Here is a 21,532-nt window from a genome sequence, read left to right as displayed (position 1 = left end):
CAACCATGCAGAAACCTAAGTAATTTAAAGTTTAGCTCAAAAAAAATCCTAATGTGAAAGAAACCAGAATTTATAATTTAGAGAAAAGAGCAAGTTCTGCAATACTGAGAGATAAACTCTTACTGCATGCATTACACAAAATGAAAACTTTCTACCTGCCACAGTCATTTTGTTTATGACATGTTCAATTTGACTGTGATGCATTATTCCCTTGCAATAGCCACAAATTCTAATTCAATGCATTCACAGTACCACAACTTACGCGAATGCAATTCACGGGCATTTCTTGGTGTGGGTGAATGTCTCATCAAAAGAAGTTTAGCATTTCTGTGCTGGTGAGAAGTCACCAGGTGGGTCAGTCCTTACATCCAAACAAGACTTACAGACGTGTCATGACTGACTTCTCCAGTAAGAAAGTAAGAAATGCAGTAACAGGAAGGGTGACCTCAACTACCTGTACTACATGGACATAGATTCAAGCAGTGACACAGAAACCCAAAGAATGAGCACTAGAGAAAAATATATTATTTCCATCTTTGTTGCACAACATAGTGAAGTCAAGAAAAACAACAGCAGAATTAACCTCAGGTACATCAGACACCAAGGAAAGGCTTGGCTTGTGGTTAAAGTCTTTAAACTTCCATGAGGTAGAATATCAAGTATCTTCTTTCCCAGAATATATTAAGCAGGACAAATCCAATTTAGTTTTTAACGCTGTTGAAAATTCTTTTGATAGTAGTTCATGAAGGGATACTCTGTCATGAGAATACACCCAATTCCGTCCAGTCCAGTCATAGCGTTTGGGCCCACTAGAAAACAAAACGCTGTGTAAGTACAGGTTATTCATGGGGAGCTGATGGAAACCTGAATTTATAATATACCCCGGAGAGCATGCAGGAAAAGGAACAGACAGCGTGAAGAAGGACTGGTGGGCAGTCCGGGGAAGTGGAACAGAAAAGGCCAGATCTGCCAGGAACTGCTGAGCCATCCAACAAATATATCTGAAAGGTAACAAGATGCATCAGTCACTCCCAGCGGACACAAGCTCTTGCTTTTGGCACCGATTTTCCCAATTTGTTCCCTTACCCCCTTCTTCCCTCACCTGTGTAATTTTCTTGCACACAAATATTACAAGGGATATTTTTATAATGTAGAATTAATGCTATTGATTAGTTCTTGCAGCAGTCGTGCAGATATTCTAAGCACAGCAGAACACAGATCATCATTCTCACTTTCTTTTTAGAAGCAACAAAAGAATTTACCAGCTGAAAGCCAATATACTGGCATGTGGCAGATTTCTATTTAAAATGCTATTTTCCTCTGTGCTATCATATACTTGTTGGCTTGATTTTTCAGGCCTACATTAGGTATCAAGAAAAAAACTTGAACACGTGGGTTCCATTCCAGACCTTTCTATCCACCTAATTCTCCACATCTGAAACAGAAGAATGACTGAAAGGCACTCACAACTGTTAACCTCAGAAACTAAGAAAAAAGAATGAAATGGTCACCTGGGATAAACAGACAAACCATCAGTCTTATCCTTGAACTTGTAGGACAAAATGCCTTGGAACTCAGACAATCCACGCACAAGGTCTGCTAGAAAACAGACTATCCTATATATAAACAAGAACAATCTGCAGGTTCTCTACAAACATAAACACTAATCTGAACCTTGAATATCCTGAATTACTTGCAACATTCAAATGAAGAACTTTCCAACCACTAAGAAAACTGTGAGAAGTCACAAATGCAAACACAAATCAAAGTCACTTCCATGAAATCTCACTTGCTGTATATGAACTGGTAACTATTTGGAATTGAAATTATGTGTTTCAGTTACTTTACTATGCATTTCTCACTCCTTTGTCTTTGCAGCGCAAGTGTATGTTTCTACTGTCCTGCACCTAGAGAATGACAGAATGGGATGCAGCCATTCATGAAAATCAGGCTAAGACAAGCCATTTAATCAACAACAAAAAAATGCGTAAGTTATTTTAACTGTTTTTAAATGTTACGTAGTAAATACCAGTGATAAATTTAGCATATGAAACACCTCTAGTTCTCTGAATCTCCAAAATGCTGTACAAATGTGATTTTTCTTTTGTCATTTAAATTAATAACTTAAGCAAGTATCTTGTGAATTCTATAAAATAACTACAAAGTTAAATACAAACTAAATATATTTCTCATGGAAAGTCTGCATACATTTTTAAACCATAAGAGAGAAGAATTAAAATATCACATTAAGGTATTATTAAGAGATGCTGTGTAAGGTTGAAAAGTCTTTTCAGTCAAAGGAGCTACATACAATTACTGCAATCACACTGCTAGCAGGCTGCACATACCCCCTCACCCCCCTTTTTAGATTGTCAACTAAGTAAAGCTTTACAAACACAAGCTTAAGTTCATTTTGGTGTATAGATGCATGGTAGCAATCAGGTAAAAAATTCAAGAAAATGTCTCTCTCTCACATCTTAAGAATTTGTCTCCCTCGGGATATGTTCTTAAAGACTGAAGATTCTATGTTTACTGTAAAAATTTCCCAAATATAACATTCAATACAAGTGATCACTGGCAGTAACATCTGCTTCTTTCACTTCCCAGTATATTGTACTTAAGAAATATGTCATTCCACATCATATAGTATTTGCTGGAGTTGGTTTTTAGAAGTTAGAAAGTAAGTGAACACGCACCATCGTATTTCAGGAAATACCACTGTTTATCATAATACCATTTCAGGAAGCACAAAACTTAATATTTGTAGGCAAGTCATTTTTTTCATCACAGATGATGAAAAACACTGTCAGAGAATTTTCAAGCTTATCTCTTTCCTTGTGTTATTTTATTCACTACTGCAGCAACCAAAAAAAAAAGTTTAACCTTTTTTTCACAAATTCCATATTCTGGAGCATGTACACCTTAGCTCAACTACAGCTGGCTCCAAACAGATAGGAATTCTCTGAATTTTGATTTTCCTAAATAGATGAAACCTTTGTGCCAATGATACAAAAATCTTATAGTCACCTCAAGCAGAACCAAGGTTTGGAAATTATGCTTGTTGCAAATCTATGGAATGAATAAATTCTACACACAGTCTGCATCTGTCTAAATAAAAAAGTTTGTTAGCTTGCTATGCTGGTGCCTTAGCAAGTTATACACCTGTTAAGTAAATGATTTAATTAATAAAAGGATTCTGGGATAGGAGAGGAGTTAGTAGAAAAAAATTTACTAACCTAGTATGCTGTGCACCAGCCAGTACATAAGTAGACTAAATCACAGTTAGAATTTTCTTTAGGTAAATTTTATGTCTTTTAAAATTGTTTCTCTTAAAATTTTAAATTCCACTGTGCTTCCCCCTCTGCCCCCAACACAAACCCTACTGCAGAATCCTACTACTGCAAAACCATTCCCGGGTTTGCAATCAGTAAATTCTTTCTGAACAACACTTCAAGAAGTATGCCTGTGTAGTTACTGGGAATGTTCATACTTCCCAGCTAGCTGGTTCCTCCCCCAGTAACACTGACCAACTCCCTCAGTTCTTTCTGCAGGGTACTGGCAGAGAATGCAAGTTTTGGGGGGAGACAGCTACAATATCTTCCCACATTATCTGGCTGCCCTCCCCGCTGAAACCAACCAGAAAACCTGGAATGGATCAAAACACACAGCATTAGAGAAGGCAGAGGGAACAGCTAGCCAAGGCTCCCATAAAGTGCAGATGCTTGACAAAAACAACCAGTGGGAGAGCGCATAAACATATAAGGCAGGAAATCCCACAAGCTTAAAGGGGAAGGAGCCACCCTGTTTAAATACAAAGAGAAGTTTAAATCATAACATCATCATCACTCTTTTTTTCCAGCAGAAGCTTTGTTTGTTTTGTTTTGGTTTTAGTCATGGCTGTTTATTTTTTCTATGAGTAGGCAGTGGTTTTGGACCGGAACAGGGTATGAAAATTCTATATTGCACATTTCCTGGATTAATTTAAGTATGCCAGTATACTGCTCTGTGCCTCAAACCTCTGTACCAAATTATTATCGAACATTTACATTATATCATGTTTTGAGAATATACTGAGTAAAAGGGCTACTTCTGAAAAGGATATTACATAGTCTGTGCTGTGCTATAAAAAAGGAGAAGTACATTTCCATACAGTTTGCAGACATTACATAACTAACTTACATATAACTTACCTAGTGGGTGAGGACAGCCAAATCTGTCGGTTTGGTGTTTGCTTATTGATGACATATGTTCCCATGTCTCCACCTAATTTAACTGTTAGAACTCCACTCTTAAAACACAAAGAAAATAAGCGAGAAATTAAAAAAATGCATCCTGTTACTTGACAAGAATTACATCATCCACAGTAGATAAACAGAAACTTACATATCTGTATCACATTCCCAACTATTTCCCAAACAGTAATAGCTTGGAAGAATGATTACTAGGTATCAAAAACTTGTGTTAATACCTAGGACAACCTGCATATCTTTCAGTCTGACCTAGACTTTAAACCTACTGGTCAGAGTTTGATTTAGTGTATTTGCACCACTCACAATGGCACTACTTAAATAATACTCTTGAGCTTTGACCTGTCATCTTGAAAGGACTGCTAGTTCATTTTGCGAGGATTAAAACATCATCCAATAACATTTTCTATTCATAAACAATGCAGAACTGGTGTGGTTCAAAGTCAACAAGCTTTATGGGTCATTGCTAGATTCCTGAGCCATGCAGTTTTACCTAACTTTTCTTAAGTAACTCTTAACAGTTTCCCAGTGAATAAACACTATTATTTTTTTCAGTAATTCTGATGAAGTGTCTAGATCCTGAATCATACCTCAAAAATGTTCCACTTCTAAACTCCATGAGATCTGCTTTGTTTTAGGTATGCCAGCTTTAGACCACTATCCTACAGAGCATTTATTTTCTATTCCTTACTCACATTTCTTACTGACAACATGATTCACAACTCTGATGTTTTCACAAGCGCATTTGAAAAGCATGCATAAGTCTGACAAAAATATTTCTGTCCTAACTTTAAAAGAACAACACTACTTGGACTAGAGTTAACCTACAAATAATATGAATTATGCTAATTAAAATGGGTATCTCTACAGAATACAGTTTCATGATTCAGGTGATAGGTTAATCATATTTAATCTACAGTTTCTCAAATACTTCAAGCACTATAGCAGAATAAAGTCTCTTTAAGGGAGTCACACTCTTCATGCTTTAGACAGAAGATATCACTGGAGTTACTATCATTGCTATGTCTATTTGCTATGTATAAACACTTTAGCTGTGGAGCCCCCAACACAGGAAAGACATGGACCTGTTGGAGCGGGTCCAGAGGAGGGCCACAAAGTTGATCAGAGTGCTGGAGCACCTCTCCTGTGAGGAGAGGCTGAGAGAGTTGGGGCTGTTCAGCCTGGAGAAGAGAAGGCTCCGGGGAGATCTTATTGAGACCTTCCAGTACGTAAAGGGGGCCTACAGGAGATAGGGACTTTTTACAAGGGCATGTAGTGATAGGACAAGGGGGAATGGCTTCAAACTGGAAGAGGGGAGATTTAGATTAGATATTAGAAATTTTTCACTTTGAAGGTGGTAAGGCACTAGAACAGGTTGCCCAGAGAAGTTGTGGAAGCTCCATCCCTGGAGGTGTTCAAGGCCAGGTTGGATGGGGCTTTGAGCAACCTGGTCTGGTGGGAGGTGTCCCTGCCCATGGCAGCAGGGTTGGAACCAGATGATCTTCAAAGTCCCTTCCAACCTGAACCATTCTATGATTCTATGAAACACTTACTGTGGAGAAAACAATACTGTCATTTGTGAGTACCTACTACTTGCGTACTTATTCTGTAGCATAGGCAGCAGCTTAGAGCTTTCTTCCTGTACAAAGTAACTCAGTGTTACTGGTTTCTGACATATCTCAAGGATCATGAGCCATGAAATAATACTCTCAAGGTCCAATTTTTTTTACCTTTGTTTCCATGCTGTTTCTGTACCTGTTAAGCAATTTATATCTATGATCAGTAAAATAAAAAGAGAAGGCTCCCCTGGTTAATATTGCCATCAGGTTGTTCTGCCAGTTACATTAATTGGATATTGGTTTCATGCAGAGAAAGACAAGAACAAGCTACTTCTCCAGTTGTCAGGATTCAAACTTTTCTGTATCTCAGTGGTGTTAGATCTGTAGAGATACAGCAGAATAACAACAGGCGGGGGAGTAGGCCTGAACAGCGATATAAAGGTTTCACTATTCTTCTACATGCTCTTTAGTGCCATATTAAGTATTCACCATGATGTTATGCTGCATGCTACAGAAACAGTATACGTAAATAGGCTTCCAAAGAGTTAATAAAAAATTTATACTATTGCTTACATTATGGGTCAGCTGTTGGAGAGTATTGTTGCTCTGTCACTGCAAATTAAAGGTTAACTTCTAATGCTGTGTTTAAAACGTTTTCCCATACATTTTGCAATAATTAAGAAATACTAGAAAATACAACTTGAGTTTTTAAGAACTTAAATTGCAAGATATTTTTACCATATTTTAAGATATACTACTGTATTTATTTTGTACTACTGGGTGAATGTTTGTTAGCTCCTGGTAACAAGAATATTCTTCAAAAGAGATTTTTCTCCCTGGACACGAAGATGTAAATTGCACGAAGAAATCAAGTTCCTAATTCATAGGCATAACAGGCCTTTATCACGTTCGCCACCTTGTGGCTCGCTATAGCACTAGCCTCGTTTGTTCGGAATTAGCTTTGGTAAACTTGGTGCTATTTAAACTTTTCGCTCTTAAAAGAAAGGACAACATATTATGATGTCATCATACAGTCTATGCAGCAAAGGAGCACTGGTAAAAATTAAGATGGATGTAAAAATAATTCTTTTTGAGCCTCACAATGAGTCAATGTCAAACACAATCCATTCATGCAGTGGCTGGAGATAAAATTCTAACATAAGATGCCTCATCACCTTCACGTAATGAAGCATCTAAGAATATTAAAGAGGTAAATTATAATATTTTTGCTAATCAGGACTCTTAGAGAGTCCTAAACTTTTAAAATCAGGCTAATAGCCGCTGATTTGCTGCTAAAACATACTGAATAGCAATGGTTAAACAATTCTTTGCTTTTCACTGGAAAAGCAATTAGCTATAACATTAACTGCATACTTAATTAAAGCAACAAATAGTATTTGCTAAGGGCAACAGCAGACACCTGCTAACGATACGATACTTTCTAACCTAGCTATAAGAAATAAAGAATGAACATTATGATGACAAAGTTACACAGGAGCAAGTCCGAAAACTACAGGCTTGGGTGGGGTTTTGTTTTGCACAGTGCCACCCAAAACACCTGCTTCAATGTCCCTGAGCATAAAAACTTAACTGACTAATAGAAAACTAATAGAAAGCAACCTCCTTGTGGTAAGACGTGAAGAGGTAGCAGCAGTTATGTGACCTCAAAAAACATGCAGTAGTGAATGACTTGTGTTACAGATGGCAGCATAGGGAGAAACTGCACTGTCCTCCAAGTCATGTAGAGGGCTGTAACATACAAACCACTTCAGGAATCATATATAATACTAATAAATTCCCTATGCAAATAGAAAGGACGTTTTTAATCTGAGTCTGTCACTCCTGTAAAAGAATTTGAGTGTCTGACTTATTATAGGTTCCAATTATCAGGGTAGCAGCCACCCAGTGTCTCCTGTGACAGAGGCCGTCTCCACATGTAATGCTCTGGTCTCACTTTTGCAAGCACCTATGCAAACACTGCATCCTCTTGTGGCTTCTTTCCACCACAGGCTGTCATCAGTAAAGCCAGGATAAACGTACTCTACCTGGTCAAGACAAACACTGCTTCTCAGTACTGAGAGCAATCAAAGAAACTGCTCTACCAGTTACATGTGATGTACACGTACTATGCCATGTAGGCCTCTCCTAATAGAGGTCTATGCATGTTTAGAAAAATTTACAGACTGGTTTCGGTCTCCTCTTGTGCTCATTTATTATTCTATATTACGTCTTTCTCTATACACTAAACATCTTAAATCGTCAAATCATACAACAACATGTGCCACTTTTTACCAGAATAGTCGCTCCAGTCAGTATAAACAGGCATATTTTAACAATAAAGCTGTAAAAAATCATTGTCTTTTAAGCATTGGCACTAAGGTGACTAATTTAAAATTCCCCTTCAAAGAAAAAAAAAAATCTACAATAATTACAGAGGTAATAGGATGTTTAAAACGTACCCCTAAAGAGACATCATAATCTTCTGGGGTAAAAGGCTTATCTGTCAGGTCCTCAAAGAAATCTGCTAAGGAGTCCAGTGTTTCTTCAGCCAGTTTTTCGTAAGTGGTCTCATCTAAAGAGCTACAAATGATATACAAGCTCATAATTAGGAGGAAAAACATGGAAGATAGTATTTTCCCTATAATAAAAACATATCAAGACCATGACCTCGGAGGAAACAGTAACCATGAAATGATCATATGAAGCAAGTAGTCATTTTTCTTAAGGTAATGCAGGTAACAATCCACCTTATAAATGGAGGTGGAATTTTGAAATTTTGGTAGTTGAGATCTCTTAACTGACAAATACGTACTTCTTTCCTCAGATATACTGACCCCTGTGTACTAAGTGGACAGAGATTTCAAAATAAGGCATTTTCATAAAAGGACTTTGTGCAAGAATTACTTAGTTTTGAACTCTACAAATATAGACAAGCATCTGCTGTTTAGAAGCATATGTCATTTGACTTTAAGAAACTCACTGTAGCTATAAGCAGTTTAGAAACTTAAATATCACATGCCATGTCTGCATACAGCATTTGACTTGTCAAATGGAATTACCACTGCAGCCTGGTAATGAGATGCTATTTAAAGTGTACTTACAAACTGATGCATACATATACCTTCTTCAGAAAGTCTCAAAGCATGCTTGTAGCCATTACGTAAGGCTTACAGCACTTGTGAGACTGCTTCTGTTACCGTGTTTAGGTAAGTAGAAAAAGTTAGTGGGAACAAAGCCTAGGTCAATTTAATTAACCAAATGAAATTAAATCACGTAACTTTTGCCATCCATATCAGTGTCAGCTTTTAACTGAGTGCATAGATGGGTATCTCTAGCAACAGATAATTCAGTGAAATCATTTCAGTTTTTGCTAATGGGTATAGCAATAAACAGTTACTATGAACTATGGTGACTCAGTATCTGCCAGCTGATGATACAGAACATAATTTAAATAAAAAATTTCTTGTTAACCAGTTACTGAAATACATTCTATGCCACTTATGTGAGGGACATCACAGAAACACCTAGGGGCATGGAGAACGGAAATGCTTAGGATTAGGCAGGATTCATGTACTGGTTCAGGGTGCAGTTCAGGTACTTAATGGTAAGAGCCATTTTAGACATCTGCACAATCCTTCATTGGGCCTCCATCAGAAGGGAAGAAGTCTGTGACAGGTACTATGTCACATTCTCTCAGCGCAAGCAGAAATTTCATGTACACTGACATATGTGAAACAGTGCTAGACACCTACGTTTAGGTGCATGAATTATTTCCTAAGTGACTTCCCAAATTCACCCATAATGCTTTTTGCTAAAACGGTACTTTTCCTTTACATCATCATATCAACATTACATTAGTTCGATAATCTCACCATGTCTAGAAGTTATTTTTAAATGCAGAGACGATATTTTCATGAGTATCTCAAAATAAAACTTACCTTGTGTCATTCAGAGTTCCTGCATTTCTTAAATTCATGAACTGAACAGTCTTGCACGTAACCTCTGAAGTATATTGTAATTGCTGTTGAAAGCAAGCATGAGTAAAATGGAGTTACAAGTTAAAACATGAAGAATTATATATTACATATTTGTCACATAAATAAAATGGATCCTTGAAGACCTTTCCATCCTCCCCAAGTAAAATATTCTATATCACAGAGCTAATATGGAAAGAATTATGCAGCTTTAGTCCTTGGATGATGGAGGCAATCTAGAATACCCCTGTCTTCTGATACAAACTAATGAGAAAAAAAAAAAAGGCATTTTATTCATAAAATAGCAAACTAGGGAAGAGAAGCACTGTTTTCTTTTCTATTGCTCTACTGCAGAATTACTGAGCAACTTCAGACTACCGGCTTAGGCCAAGATTTTCACAAATATCCACTACTCTGATGCTTCATTATCAACAACTTGTGTCTCTCTGACAGAAAGCATGAATATATTCAGCTGAAATAAACAGAAGCCCTGAATTCTCCTTACTTAAAAAAGAGCTAACATCACACTTCACATTCTAGATCTCTTCTGTAAAACAAGCTGCTTCATTTATAATTTCTCTTCCGTTTAAAAAAAAAAAAAAAAACCAACAAACCTTTTAAAAAACAAATCAAACTTACAGAAAAGCTGTATCAAGATACTGGCAATAGAAGACGAGAGAGCAAAACAGGCAACCCCTTTGAGGGGAAGCACATCAGCACGGATAAAAATAAAGTCAATGCCCTAGTCTAACAGAGAAGCACTTCTGCTTTCCGCCAAGAAAGACAGCATGAAAGGCATTTTCTTCTTAACCTGGGCTATGAAGGTATATATTTTTGGATGCAGAGCACGATAGCATTCTTGATTGCCTTTTGTATACTTGCACAAGGTTTTGAAAACTAAGACTGAGCTGAAAATCAAGTGACATTTAAAAAGGAACTATGACAGTCCCTCTTTGAGCACATATGAGGGCAAAACACCTCTCTGCATACGGTTTGACACCTGTCCTCAGGCATTGCAGATGAACTGCTCTGCTAGTCCAAAGCCATGACAAGGACATGAAGGATCAAGAACAGCAAACTCTTTGCTGATACAGGTTGACAAAATACACACGGATGCCTACATGCTTTTGACCGTACCCTTTAGTATTTCTTTAACGCTGAACACTTGGGATCAAAAGCTACCAGACCATAAATACGTCCAGTTTCTGGGCAGACCGAGGCTGTGACTCTGTCAGTGTGCTCACACCTGAATTTATGACTTGAGGCAGCCAACACGGCGCTACCATCATACTGGTGGTATTGCCCCTCCGCGTACCAAACCCGCTGCTAAGGTTGGCCAGTCCCTATCTTCTCCAACTGTGAAAGTTAAGCAAAACAGCGAGCGGACAGCTCTGGAGTACAGCAAAGGCTGCGGGTTCCCCGCTGGGCAGCCGTTCTCCCGCTGCTGCCGTTCCTCCTGCCGCCCAGCACGCCAAGGGCTGGCAAACACCGAGGCCACCGGCCCAGGGCTGTGCCGCCTCACCAAGGCCGTAGCGCGCCCCGGCGAGGGCAGCTGCTACCGCGGCGCACCGCGCTCGGCCCGCTCGCAGCCTCTCCCACGGCGGGCGGCGCGGCAGCCGAGCGGCCTTCCCCCAGCCACAGCGGGAGGACGCGCCCCGCTGTCGGCCGACCCGCGTGAACGCCCGCCGGGGACCCTGGCTGCCCCGCGGCCGGCTGAGGCCGCCCCACCAGCCGCTCCCAACCCCCCCCGCCCCGAGCAGCGGCAGACGCTGCCTGTTCGCCTCCTCCCGCTCTCGGCGGCGCAGGCCGCGCCTCCCCGGCCGCCCGCCTCATGCTTACCGGCCGGCCGCGGCCGGCGGCGGCTGCCCCCGCCAGCGGGGCGCCCCCAGGGCCTCCGCTCCGCCGCCGTCCCGCCGCCGCCCGCCGCGCGGCGCGCACCGCACCGGCCGCCCCCGGCCTCCACATGCCGCCGCTGCCTCGCTACGGAAGCGGCCGGGGAGGACCCAGCCCTCCGCGGCGGCGGCAAACGAGAAGCGGCGCGGCCGCTACCGCCCTCCGCCGGCGTCGCGGGGAGCAGCGCCGGGCTAGGCCGCCCCGGTGCGAGGGCGCGAGGCGGCCGCTGGCGAGGCCTGTCCCGGCCCAGCCGCCCAGGGGGCCTGTCGGGACCGGGCCGGAGGGCCGGTGGCGGGGGCAGGCGCGGCGCGGAGCAGCCCCCGGCAGGCCCGAGCGGCAGAGCGGTTTTCCCTTGGCGGGGGTAGGCGGGTCGGACCCTTCCCGGGCCTGAGCGGGTCAGGGGCTGGCGAGGTGTCTCTGAGGGGGCTTTGCAAAGCAAAAGCGTCCGGCAAAGGCGTCCTGATGGCCGCCGTGTTTGCTACTGAGGGATCCCTCCGCAGGACAGGACTGAAAGATGCAACAGTTGCAAGTAAAATCATAAATATGTAAAGCATACAAGTATTAAGAAGCTTACCACTGCTTATTGTGTGACACAATTTTAAATTTCTAAAACTCTCCCTCAGGTAAGCAGCTGGCATCCTGCAGTGCTTTGGGGAGTAAGTTGTCAAGTTTCTCATGAAGATTGATATTATTTTTTTTCATTAAGATGAAATTATTTTCTACCACATGAAGGGCACAAGCCTAGACAATTCAAGTTGGTTGTGCAAATTTCAGCTGAGACTTTGACATCTGTTTAGTTACAAGTTCTCTGAACCAAACCATATTATCTAGCTTACTCAGCCTCTTGTCTCTTTCCAGTAGTCCTGTGTGTTTCTGTTACCAGTATCTTCCCTCAGACCTTGTAGGAGTCTGTGTTCTTGTTGCATTTTGCGAGGGAAGTTTTTATACATCAAGTGGATACAAGATACTGTCCAGTTCCTTGGAGAACAATCCATATTCTTATCACTTCTGGAAGAAAGTAGCTATGTTTCTGCAGCTGTAATGGTCTACATACTGAGATAAGGCCTGTAGGGAGAAATCACTTTTATCAGACTGCAGAATACATTAGTAAAGCAAACAATTTTTCATATTTTGGTGAGGAAAGGAGAAATCAGGAGGAAGAATGGAGGAGTACCTGTTCTTTTATCATAGAATTGTCTAGGTTGGAAGAAACCTTTAAGATCTAGTCCACCACTAAACCATGTCCCTAAGCACCACGTCTACCTGTCCTTTAAATACCTCCAGGGATGGCAACCCCACCACTTCTCTGGGCAGCCTGTTCCAATGCTTGACAACCCTTTCTGTGAGGAACATTTTCCTAATATCCAATCTAAACCTCCCCTGGTGTAACTTGAGGCCATTTTCTCTTGCCCTATTGCTACTAGTGAGAAGAGGTCAACCCCCACTGCTCTACAACCTCCTTTCAGGTAGTTGTAGAGTTTATGTAACATTTGATCTATTAAAACATGGTGCTTGTTTACATACCTTGCCATTCCTATAAAAAGAGTGTCAGAAGATATTTTCTGGTATTATCCAGGTAGTTCCATGGTGATTTTTCTCTCATCATCCCAGGTCATATGCAACTCTCAATAGGAAATGTTCATCTCTTGTTTCTAAGTTAATGACAAATCAATGAAGTAGTGTAAATTAAATATTTTCTCTGGTATTACCAATCTCACCAAATCCTTTAAAAAATTGTCAATAATGTTGAAGTTAATGAACTTTACAGGACACTGCTTACCAATGAGGATCATTCATACAACTTCAAATGGGCCGGAGTTAGGGGTTAGCAATTTTAACAATAATCTCTTAATGTTTTTCACTTTGATCCTCATCCCTTAGTTTAATGTTGTTCACACCACAGCACTTTAGTATCAATATATTTTTAGGCTGGTGTAAAATGACTGCAAAGCAGTTCCAGATGCAGAATTGCTACAGGGACAGGCCCCACGCCTTCCATCTGGAAAGAGATGGTATCTTGCTTGTTGCAAGCAAATGCAGGCACCACTGGAAATGGGTCAGCAAATGGCTTCTACAAAGAACAGGTGGAGTGCACTACTGATTACTTTTTTATCACTGTCTAGGTTAAAGGCTTGGGAAAATATAATTGAGTTACCTGAATTAAATTGCTTGAACTATAAGCAAAGTCAACAAGAAAACAGATCTTGGGATCAGTGTTCATATTTTCAAACCATTCAATGCTAGTACAAGGACATGAAGTTTTGGAATTTGCTTGTTTTTTTTTTAAACTGAACAACTATTACACGCTACCACCAAAGGCAAAACTCACCCTCTGACTACCATATGATTAAGTTACAAGGTCAGATATACAAATTTGGAGTTATTCGCTACCTCTCTCTAAGCAGGCATCAACCTGTGCTTTTTCCTTCTGGGCAGCTTGTCGGGCCAGAGTATTCAGATACCACTGCAACTGATAACCCACTTCTGTGACCTAATTGTTCAAATTTTGCTCCCTGTGGTGAGTTCCATCTGTTTAGACCTGGAGAAATAGACCAATAGATTACTTTAATACCCCAGGGAGTTGATTATGCCTTCTGTATATTTTCGGTTTTACTTGACATGCACTGCCTTATCAGTTTTATAGATATGTTTAATACTCATTACATATTCATCTAAGTGCTACAAATGCAAAATACCAATGCAAGATGAAGAGAAACAAAATACTTTGGCATGAAACATACAAATCCTCACAAGCTCCTGTACTCTTCGATGTTTGAAGCTTTACACCATTTCATGTGTTAGAGAAAGAAATGGGTTCCAGGTTGTTGATCATTAACATTACTTAGCTGTAATCCCTCTTCCCTCTCAGTGGAGCCATGTAGTCACAGAAAAAAAAAAAAAAAGACTTGTAAGCGCACATACTTTTGAGAAGGTTCCGTAATCTCTACAGGATTTCCTTTTGCATGTGTTAAATGACTGTTTTCATTTATAAATGACTGTATTAAAAGGATTGTACACAAAGGATGGCTGAGTCTCTGAATTGTTTAGCATAGACATTCTGATATTGGACAGAATTGTTGCAGTTAAGTTGTGTGTCCTCTGGTGTCTTCCCAAGTACAAGTGATTCAGACACTGCAGTCTGCTAGGTAATGGGGGAAAAAAGTGACATGCATGTGCTTTTGAAGGTTAATCTAGTGCTTAAACCAAGAAATGTCATGTTTTTCCCCAAATAAGACTCATCAGAAGTATCTACTTTGCATAGACACACATTCTAAATATGCTATACACCGTGTACAAAGGAGCAGACGCTTCACATATATGTACAAAATGTTTTTGCTCACAGGGCATGCAGATCGGTCTCTTGCATTTCTAAGAGGAGCGCTGCAGAAGAATTATCTTGCTGAGATTAAGCAATCTAATTTTAAAGCCTTGAAAAGAGGTAATCATGAGACACAGGCTTTAAATTAAGCTAGAGACTCTACATACTTAAGAAAAAAAACTCCCAAACTTTTCAATTTCTCTCTTCTGTGCATAATTAAGGAATAATACCCTCCTCCTTGTCAAGGTTACAGGATTACAGCAAAGTAAAAGAAAAGAAAAAAAAACAAAACCAACCCCCCAAAAACCCAAAACAAACCACAGCAAAACCTTAAATGACAAATTCTTCAGAGGCACAAAGCATAATTCTGGGAATTACAGTGCCAAATTCTGGTTTTGCCAATCAGGTTTGCTACACTTACTCCCAGAATAAATGTTATTACCAATAACTTTCATAAACTTTCAAAGTGACAGCTGTGTAGTTTTTAAATACACCACTGCACCTGAGCATGAAACCTGGGATTGATGTTCACTGGTCTTTGGGATTATCCCTCTGCTGCTAGGGAAATTAAGAAAATCAGAACACTTCTCTAATTATCTTGAAATGATTTCCCATACTGAAAAACCTGAAATCCTTTTATGAAGTAATGCCTGTTGAGTATGTTCCTTTGCCTTTTCTGCTTTAATTTCAAGATTCCCCTCTTCATTATAGAGCTGGTAGAAGATAAAGACAGATGCTATGTTATAGAGGAGTTGTCATATTTCTTGCAATGCCTCTCAAGACCATGTCATGAAGGCAGAGAAATGCTGGAACAGTAAGTCCTGTACAGATCAAGAGCAGGTTGACAGCTGTGATAAGTCTTGAGAACAAAATATTTTATTCATCAATCAAACTATATTTTACAGTAGTATTTACTAAATAAATTATATAATTCCTCTTTTACAAGAAATAAACTAAAATCAAAAATATTTCAAAGACAATATATATACACAACATAAGGCCTTGTTATAAATAACGTTTTAATCTTTTTCACCAACAGTGAAAATATCTTTAGAGGCTCATTTCATATAGTATGCGCAGAGGTTTACCCTAACCCTTGTATGACATCAATTCCAATTTCCACTGACATGGACCTAAGTGATTAGAACTGAAGGGTCAAACCAAATGAAATTAATTTTATTCACCACTGTGCTTATTTTTAAATAGGTAAAGCAGATAATGGACTTTGCTTGTGCATAGTTACGGAATGCATGCTAATAAAATCACTAGAGAGATGGCAAGAAAATACCACTTTCAAGTCCAAAAAAGGTGATTGGCAATATAGTAGAAAGCAGCCTGAATACAGAGTTCTTCACAGTTCAGCAAGCAACAGCAGATGATAGCAGAGTGTGGAATGTTTCACGTCGTTTTTGCAAAGTCCATCAATCCTTTCTATGGTTCAAAGATCTGACACTTCTTAGAATAAGCTCAGTTGATTACTACTCTTTGTTAGGCTCAGGAAATTCCTCCTTCTTAAATCAGGAGTGCAGAAAGTGCTCTTCATTAACCACGGTCACTTCTCTTAGTTCTACTCTTTGTGTATTCTTCGTTACTGGAAATACAGAAATGACAAGTAAAGTCAAGAGTTGTGTTTGTTTTCTTACAGAGTTATAAACAGGTAACATCTTTCTTCCCTCAAACAGGCTGCAGCAGAGTTTGCCAGTGATTCTTTTCTTACCTTGTCCCCTCATCAAAAGCATTGGGAATCTTTTCTTGTAGAACAGCTAACCCCTATGGTTTTGCAGACATTGCAGTACACATAAAACATGAGAGAGAACCACTGGCTGCTGCAAAATGCTGAACACTCTGAGAAGACAGTCCAGACTGAGAGCACTCAGCAGATCACAACAAGCTTTTATTACCTTGCAGAATTGACTGGGGCCTGTGTTACTTAAAAGTGTTGGGGGAAAAACAGCAGTCTTCTCACATCATGTATAAAGTCCTGTTAGCGTCCACATGATACCTTTCCCCAGCTGAAAAATCACACCTATCCAAAAACTTTCAGGCACAACTGATGTTCTAGTCAATGTCATAGCAATCATTCTATTTCACAAAAGATATTACTTAATAATGTTAATGAATTAGATTTTTCCACAGTATCTTCTACAGAAGCAGGGGTTACGTAATACAAATAGCTGATCACTTCTTGGCATCTCTATGGAGTCAGAAATGAACTGAAGAGAAACTGTTCTTTGCTGAACACCTTATAAGGTGACTGACAGCTGAACAAAATACTGCAGTAAATTGAATGCGTCTCAGCTAATGTATCTAACATGGAGCAGGAAACAAAACCAAAACAAAGACATCAGTAGTGACCTTACTCTAAAACCTTATGAAAAATATAATGAAGGCATAAGCTCCCATTTATTAAACAGATTTTAAAAGTCACCTTTAAGTTGCACTTTTCAATACAAGCATTTAACTAACCTTTAAATAGTTCAACAAAAATCTAATCTTGACTATGAACAACAAAAAATCTCCAAAGGCATTTTTAAAGCTTATCTTAGAAAAAGGTAACCAGTAGATTTAAATCAGTATTTTAGTTATGACTTCTAGACCTTCAGTCTTGAAGAAAGATATTTCAGTATCATTCTGTGGCAACCTTTAAGCCTGTTACTTATTGTGCACCAGTGTTAGGGTGTTCATAATTGTTGATGCTATGGAGCACAGCGCTAATTTCTCACACGCTGTATTCTCTCTCTAGATAGCTGTGGTCTGGCAATGAAAGTCTATCTACTGCCATATTAGCACCTGAATGTGCTAAGACAGTAAAGTAATCTTACAGGATGCGGAACAATTTAAAGTGAAATTGTTGGACAAGTGAGTAAAATTAAAGAAAATCAAACAAATATGACGTAAGGCTAACAAAGATATATATTTTTTAATGATCAGTTTGGAAAAAAAAGTTGAAAAATGCTAGTACTGATAAACAAAATAATGTTTTATGAAGCCAAGCTAAATTAGTCAAAATTCTCACTAGCGCCATCTAGTTTCTGGCTGAAAGCTCAGATCCGAATGACTGCAGCTCCATTTTTGACAGATATAATGGTCACTCAACACCACTTCAGACCCTCTGGCCTCATCACTACTTTTCACTCTCTACAGAGACTAGCAATATTGCTGATACTAGCTTTCTGGTATTCCACTAATTACATAATGCAATTATGACTAGCTTATTCTTGTTCCCTTTCCTCTGATCCTTCCAAAGTATTTCAGAGGGATCAGTGATGGAAAAAGTATCAGTAAAACTTGCATAACAAGAGTTGGAGAAAACAGGCCTGACTAAAACTTGTAGCAAATGCTAACTGGGTGAGTCAGTCACAGAGATGCTGTTCATGGTACTGATGCCATTTTAAGGAGGTGAGATTTTCAGACGTTCATCTTTGTGTCAGGTACAGTCATGATCCTCTAATCAACTCTACAACCACTGCACAACTTTTGGGGTTACTCTGACTGCAGATATAAGAAACATTATTTTGTGATAGAGAGTGAGTTTGGCCATAGCAATTGGGTCCGAAATGATAAATAATGGACAAATGACAGTACAAGATGCATTCCTGTAATCACCATCGGAGATGTCTCATGCTGGGTATATAATGGATTTACAATCCTTGAGCCTACTTGAGGCGTTTTGTATTGAAGCATTGTTGTGTTCCACTATTCTTTTCATGGATTTGTTTTTGAGCTGATTGATTTCCTCATATGGTGCATTAAAAGCTCTGGGAATGAGAACATGTAGTTTAGGAAAATACGTGCTGGTATTTTAGTGCTTGGCTTACTCAGGTAACATATTACTTGTAATCTGAAATGGTACCTTTTTAATCTAATCAAGCATGTAATTCCTGTGTTTGATCTTCATGCAAGGGTGACCAAAACGTTGCTGTTACGTTGCTGCTTACATAATGTTGCTTTTGCAAGAACACCTCTGCCAAACTACATTTCAGTGTTTGGTTGTTGTTTCACCTCACACATTTCAGTTTTATGAGAGACACAGGCCTCTCTTTCCTCTCCTTTTTAAGATCGTGCATGAATAGATACAAAGATAAGACAGATATCAGAGGAAAAGAGCAGTTACCTCATTGCATAAAGCAAGCAGGTTTGCCCCCTTCAGCCTTAATTAAACAGGATTCTACTTTGAGGAAAAGTGCTTGACTGGTTCCAGTATGCTTATGTAACTTTTTAAGGATTAGTCTGCTCTCAGGGAAAAGAAAGGACGTCTGCAAGGGAGGAGGCCTGAATTCCCTTTTTGTAGTCCCACAATTAATGTTCAATATCAACCATGTTTTTCCACCAGTATCTTCAGAGAAAATGGTGAGGCAGAGAAACTGAAGCCTCCAGAAAGAGAGCAACATAAAAAGTTCGAGGGACGCAGCAGTCTGACTGTACACTTTTTAGCTTGTTTTCACATGTAAGCTGCCTGGGAACTGCTTTAATTTCAGACACGCTTGTTAAGACTTCACAACAGCACCCTGCAGAAAACTACAACATGGTTAGAATTGAATCAAATGTTATGAAAGACTGAGAAGCAAAATATTTCTGAATGAAAACCAAACACCTCATCAAGGAGTTATGGTAGAAGTACAATCCCCTAGCCAAAGCTGTATCTGACTAAGACTCAATCAGAGCCAGGAGGGAATTTTCTTCTATGAAAGAAGCATTTATAATAGAAGAGAGAGCTTAGGGTGCTAAACTGAAAATAGCTGAAGGGGTGAAAATATTTGTAAGAGAAAGTAACTGTGAAGGTGAGGAGTTAGACAGTTACCTGGCAGCTGGAAGGGTTTGAATATGAATTACGAAATGCTCAAAGAGACAGGCTTTAATACCGAACTATGAGAGTGAGAACAGAAGAGGAAGAGCACTGAAGAGTAAGAAGAGCCAGACAGTTTCTAAACAGGCATTTCGTAGACCAGTATTTGTAAATCTGCTTATCTATGCATCTACAGCAGCTTTGAAACACAAAATTAATCTCCAGTGATGTTTTAAGACTTCAAAATCCTATAACAAAATTGGCATTTGGACATAAACCACAACATAAGTAATTCTAAATGTAATAACGTTATTGACCAAATGAATCTGACACAAATCATAGCTACAATAACCAGAGTTGGGCTTGCTCATCACTACAGTTATTCCATTCTTTTATTTTACTGAAGTCTTTATCAATCCTTTGCAAGCACACCTTCAGTGGTAGTGACTTCTAAATTATATACAAATTTTGTGAGCCCTTCGTTCAGCAACAGAAGGCAATTGTAATTAAGTAATTCTTAAGCCTTACTATTTTATTGATATTGTAGTTTGTCAAAAAAATGTCAGCTACCTTTATAAGTCATTTCAGGTGTAGACTAAAAAAACACAGTAGAGTAGTTCATAATTGCACATGTTGCTCTTTCAGGGACAGAAAGATCAAAGAATTTGGAACTTGGCTGCAGAATCATAGAATCATAGAATGGTTTAGGTTGGAAGGGACCTTGAAGATCATCGAGTTCCAACACCCCTGCCATAGGCAGGGACACCTCCCACCAGACCAGGTTGCCCAAGACCATGTCCAGCCTGGCCTTGAACACCTCCAGGGATAGGGCCTCAACAACCTCTCTGGGCAACCTGTTCCAGTGCCTTACCACCCTCAAAGCAAAAAATTTCTTCCTACTGTTTAATCTAAACCTGCCCTCTTCCAGTTTGAAGCCATTCCCCCTCATCCTATCGCTACATGCCCTAGTAAAAAGTCCTTCCCCAGCTCTCCTGTAGGCCCCCTTTAGGTACTGGAAGGCCGCAATAAGATCTTCCCGGAGCCTTCTCTTCTCCAGCACCAACTCTTTCAGTGTCTCCTCATAGGAGAGGTGCTCCAGCCCTCGGATCATCCTCGCAGCCCAGCTCTGGACGCACTCCGATAGCTCCATGTCCTTCTTATGTTGGGGACTCCAGAGCTGGATGCAGTACTCCAGGTGTGGTCTCACAAGAGTGGAGTAGAGGGGCAGAATCACCTCCTTTGATCCACTGGCCACACTTCTTCTGATGAACCCGAGAAGGGACAAGGTGACTTTAAGTTATTCCTTACTTTCTAAGTGAAATTCTCACTTTCAAGGTCCTCCATTTTAAGTACCAGTCCTTAGTAACACTGGACTTCAGGATCTTCTGGATCTTCAGGATCGGCTGCACTTGCTGATCTCTCTTCAGAAACTTTTGCAGGATTTGGCTTATATTTCCTACTAATCAAATTCCACAGAACACAGTAGACTTTTGGGTTCAACAGCGTTTGCTGACATTTAATGCTTTTCTGCATCTATGTATCAGCTGATGGTGCCTGAACTAACACCAATAAATAGGGCTTCAGGGGAATTTTAAAAAGAGACTAAGTTTATTTCCAGAGAAGAAGGAAACAGTGTTTTACTCTGTTGTTTTGTGGATTTCTACATCACAGTGCTAAATAGAAGAGTGTTACCTCCTCTGATACTGGCTTATGTACAGGACTCCTGTTTATTTCAGACAGCATCTTTTGCTTCT

The 21,532-nt window shown here is 39.8% G+C and overlaps 2 protein-coding genes across 2 annotated transcripts in view; both read right to left on the bottom strand.

The window, feature by feature from the left end:
* Positions 1-503: 503 nt before the first annotated feature.
* FXN (frataxin) lies at positions 504-9,831 on the bottom strand. Its single transcript, XM_082497393.1, has 4 exons — positions 9,745-9,831; positions 8,266-8,386; positions 4,191-4,288; positions 504-809 (listed from the first exon to the last, which is right to left on the bottom strand). Exons 1-4 carry the CDS (start codon positions 9,780-9,782, stop codon positions 656-658), a joined length of 411 nt encoding a protein of 136 aa, XP_082353519.1. The 5' UTR covers positions 9,783-9,831; the 3' UTR covers positions 504-655.
* A 6,015-nt stretch (positions 9,832-15,846) lies between these two features.
* Positions 15,847-21,532, bottom strand: part of PIP5K1B (phosphatidylinositol-4-phosphate 5-kinase type 1 beta) — a 118,382-nt gene continuing 112,696 nt past the window's right edge. The window contains exon 15 of the mRNA XM_082497910.1: positions 15,847-16,583. Within this exon, the coding sequence (XP_082354036.1) occupies positions 16,581-16,583 (3 nt within the window). The 3' untranslated portion in view covers positions 15,847-16,580. The remainder of the gene's footprint in view (positions 16,584-21,532) is intronic.

This window comes from Vanellus vanellus, assembly GCF_965231255.1.
Source record: "Vanellus vanellus genome assembly, chromosome: Z".
Classification (NCBI taxonomy): domain Eukaryota; kingdom Metazoa; phylum Chordata; class Aves; order Charadriiformes; family Charadriidae; genus Vanellus; species Vanellus vanellus.
The sequence above is the reverse complement of the archived record's forward strand: the minus strand, read 5'-3'. Positions and strand labels throughout refer to the sequence as shown.

Bases quoted from the DNA above. Each gene is read 5' to 3' on its own strand.
- FXN (XM_082497393.1), bottom strand. From the start codon at position 9,782: ATGAATTTAAGAAATGCAGGAACTCTGAATGACACAAG. The intron at 4,289-8,265 runs GTACGTTTTAAA...TTGTGTTTTAAG, and splicing joins ATTATGATGTCTCTTTAGGG to AGTGGAGTTCTAACAGTTAA. The intron at 810-4,190 runs GTAAGTTATATG...TTTGTTTTCTAG, and splicing joins TGGCTGTCCTCACCCACTAG to TGGGCCCAAACGCTATGACT.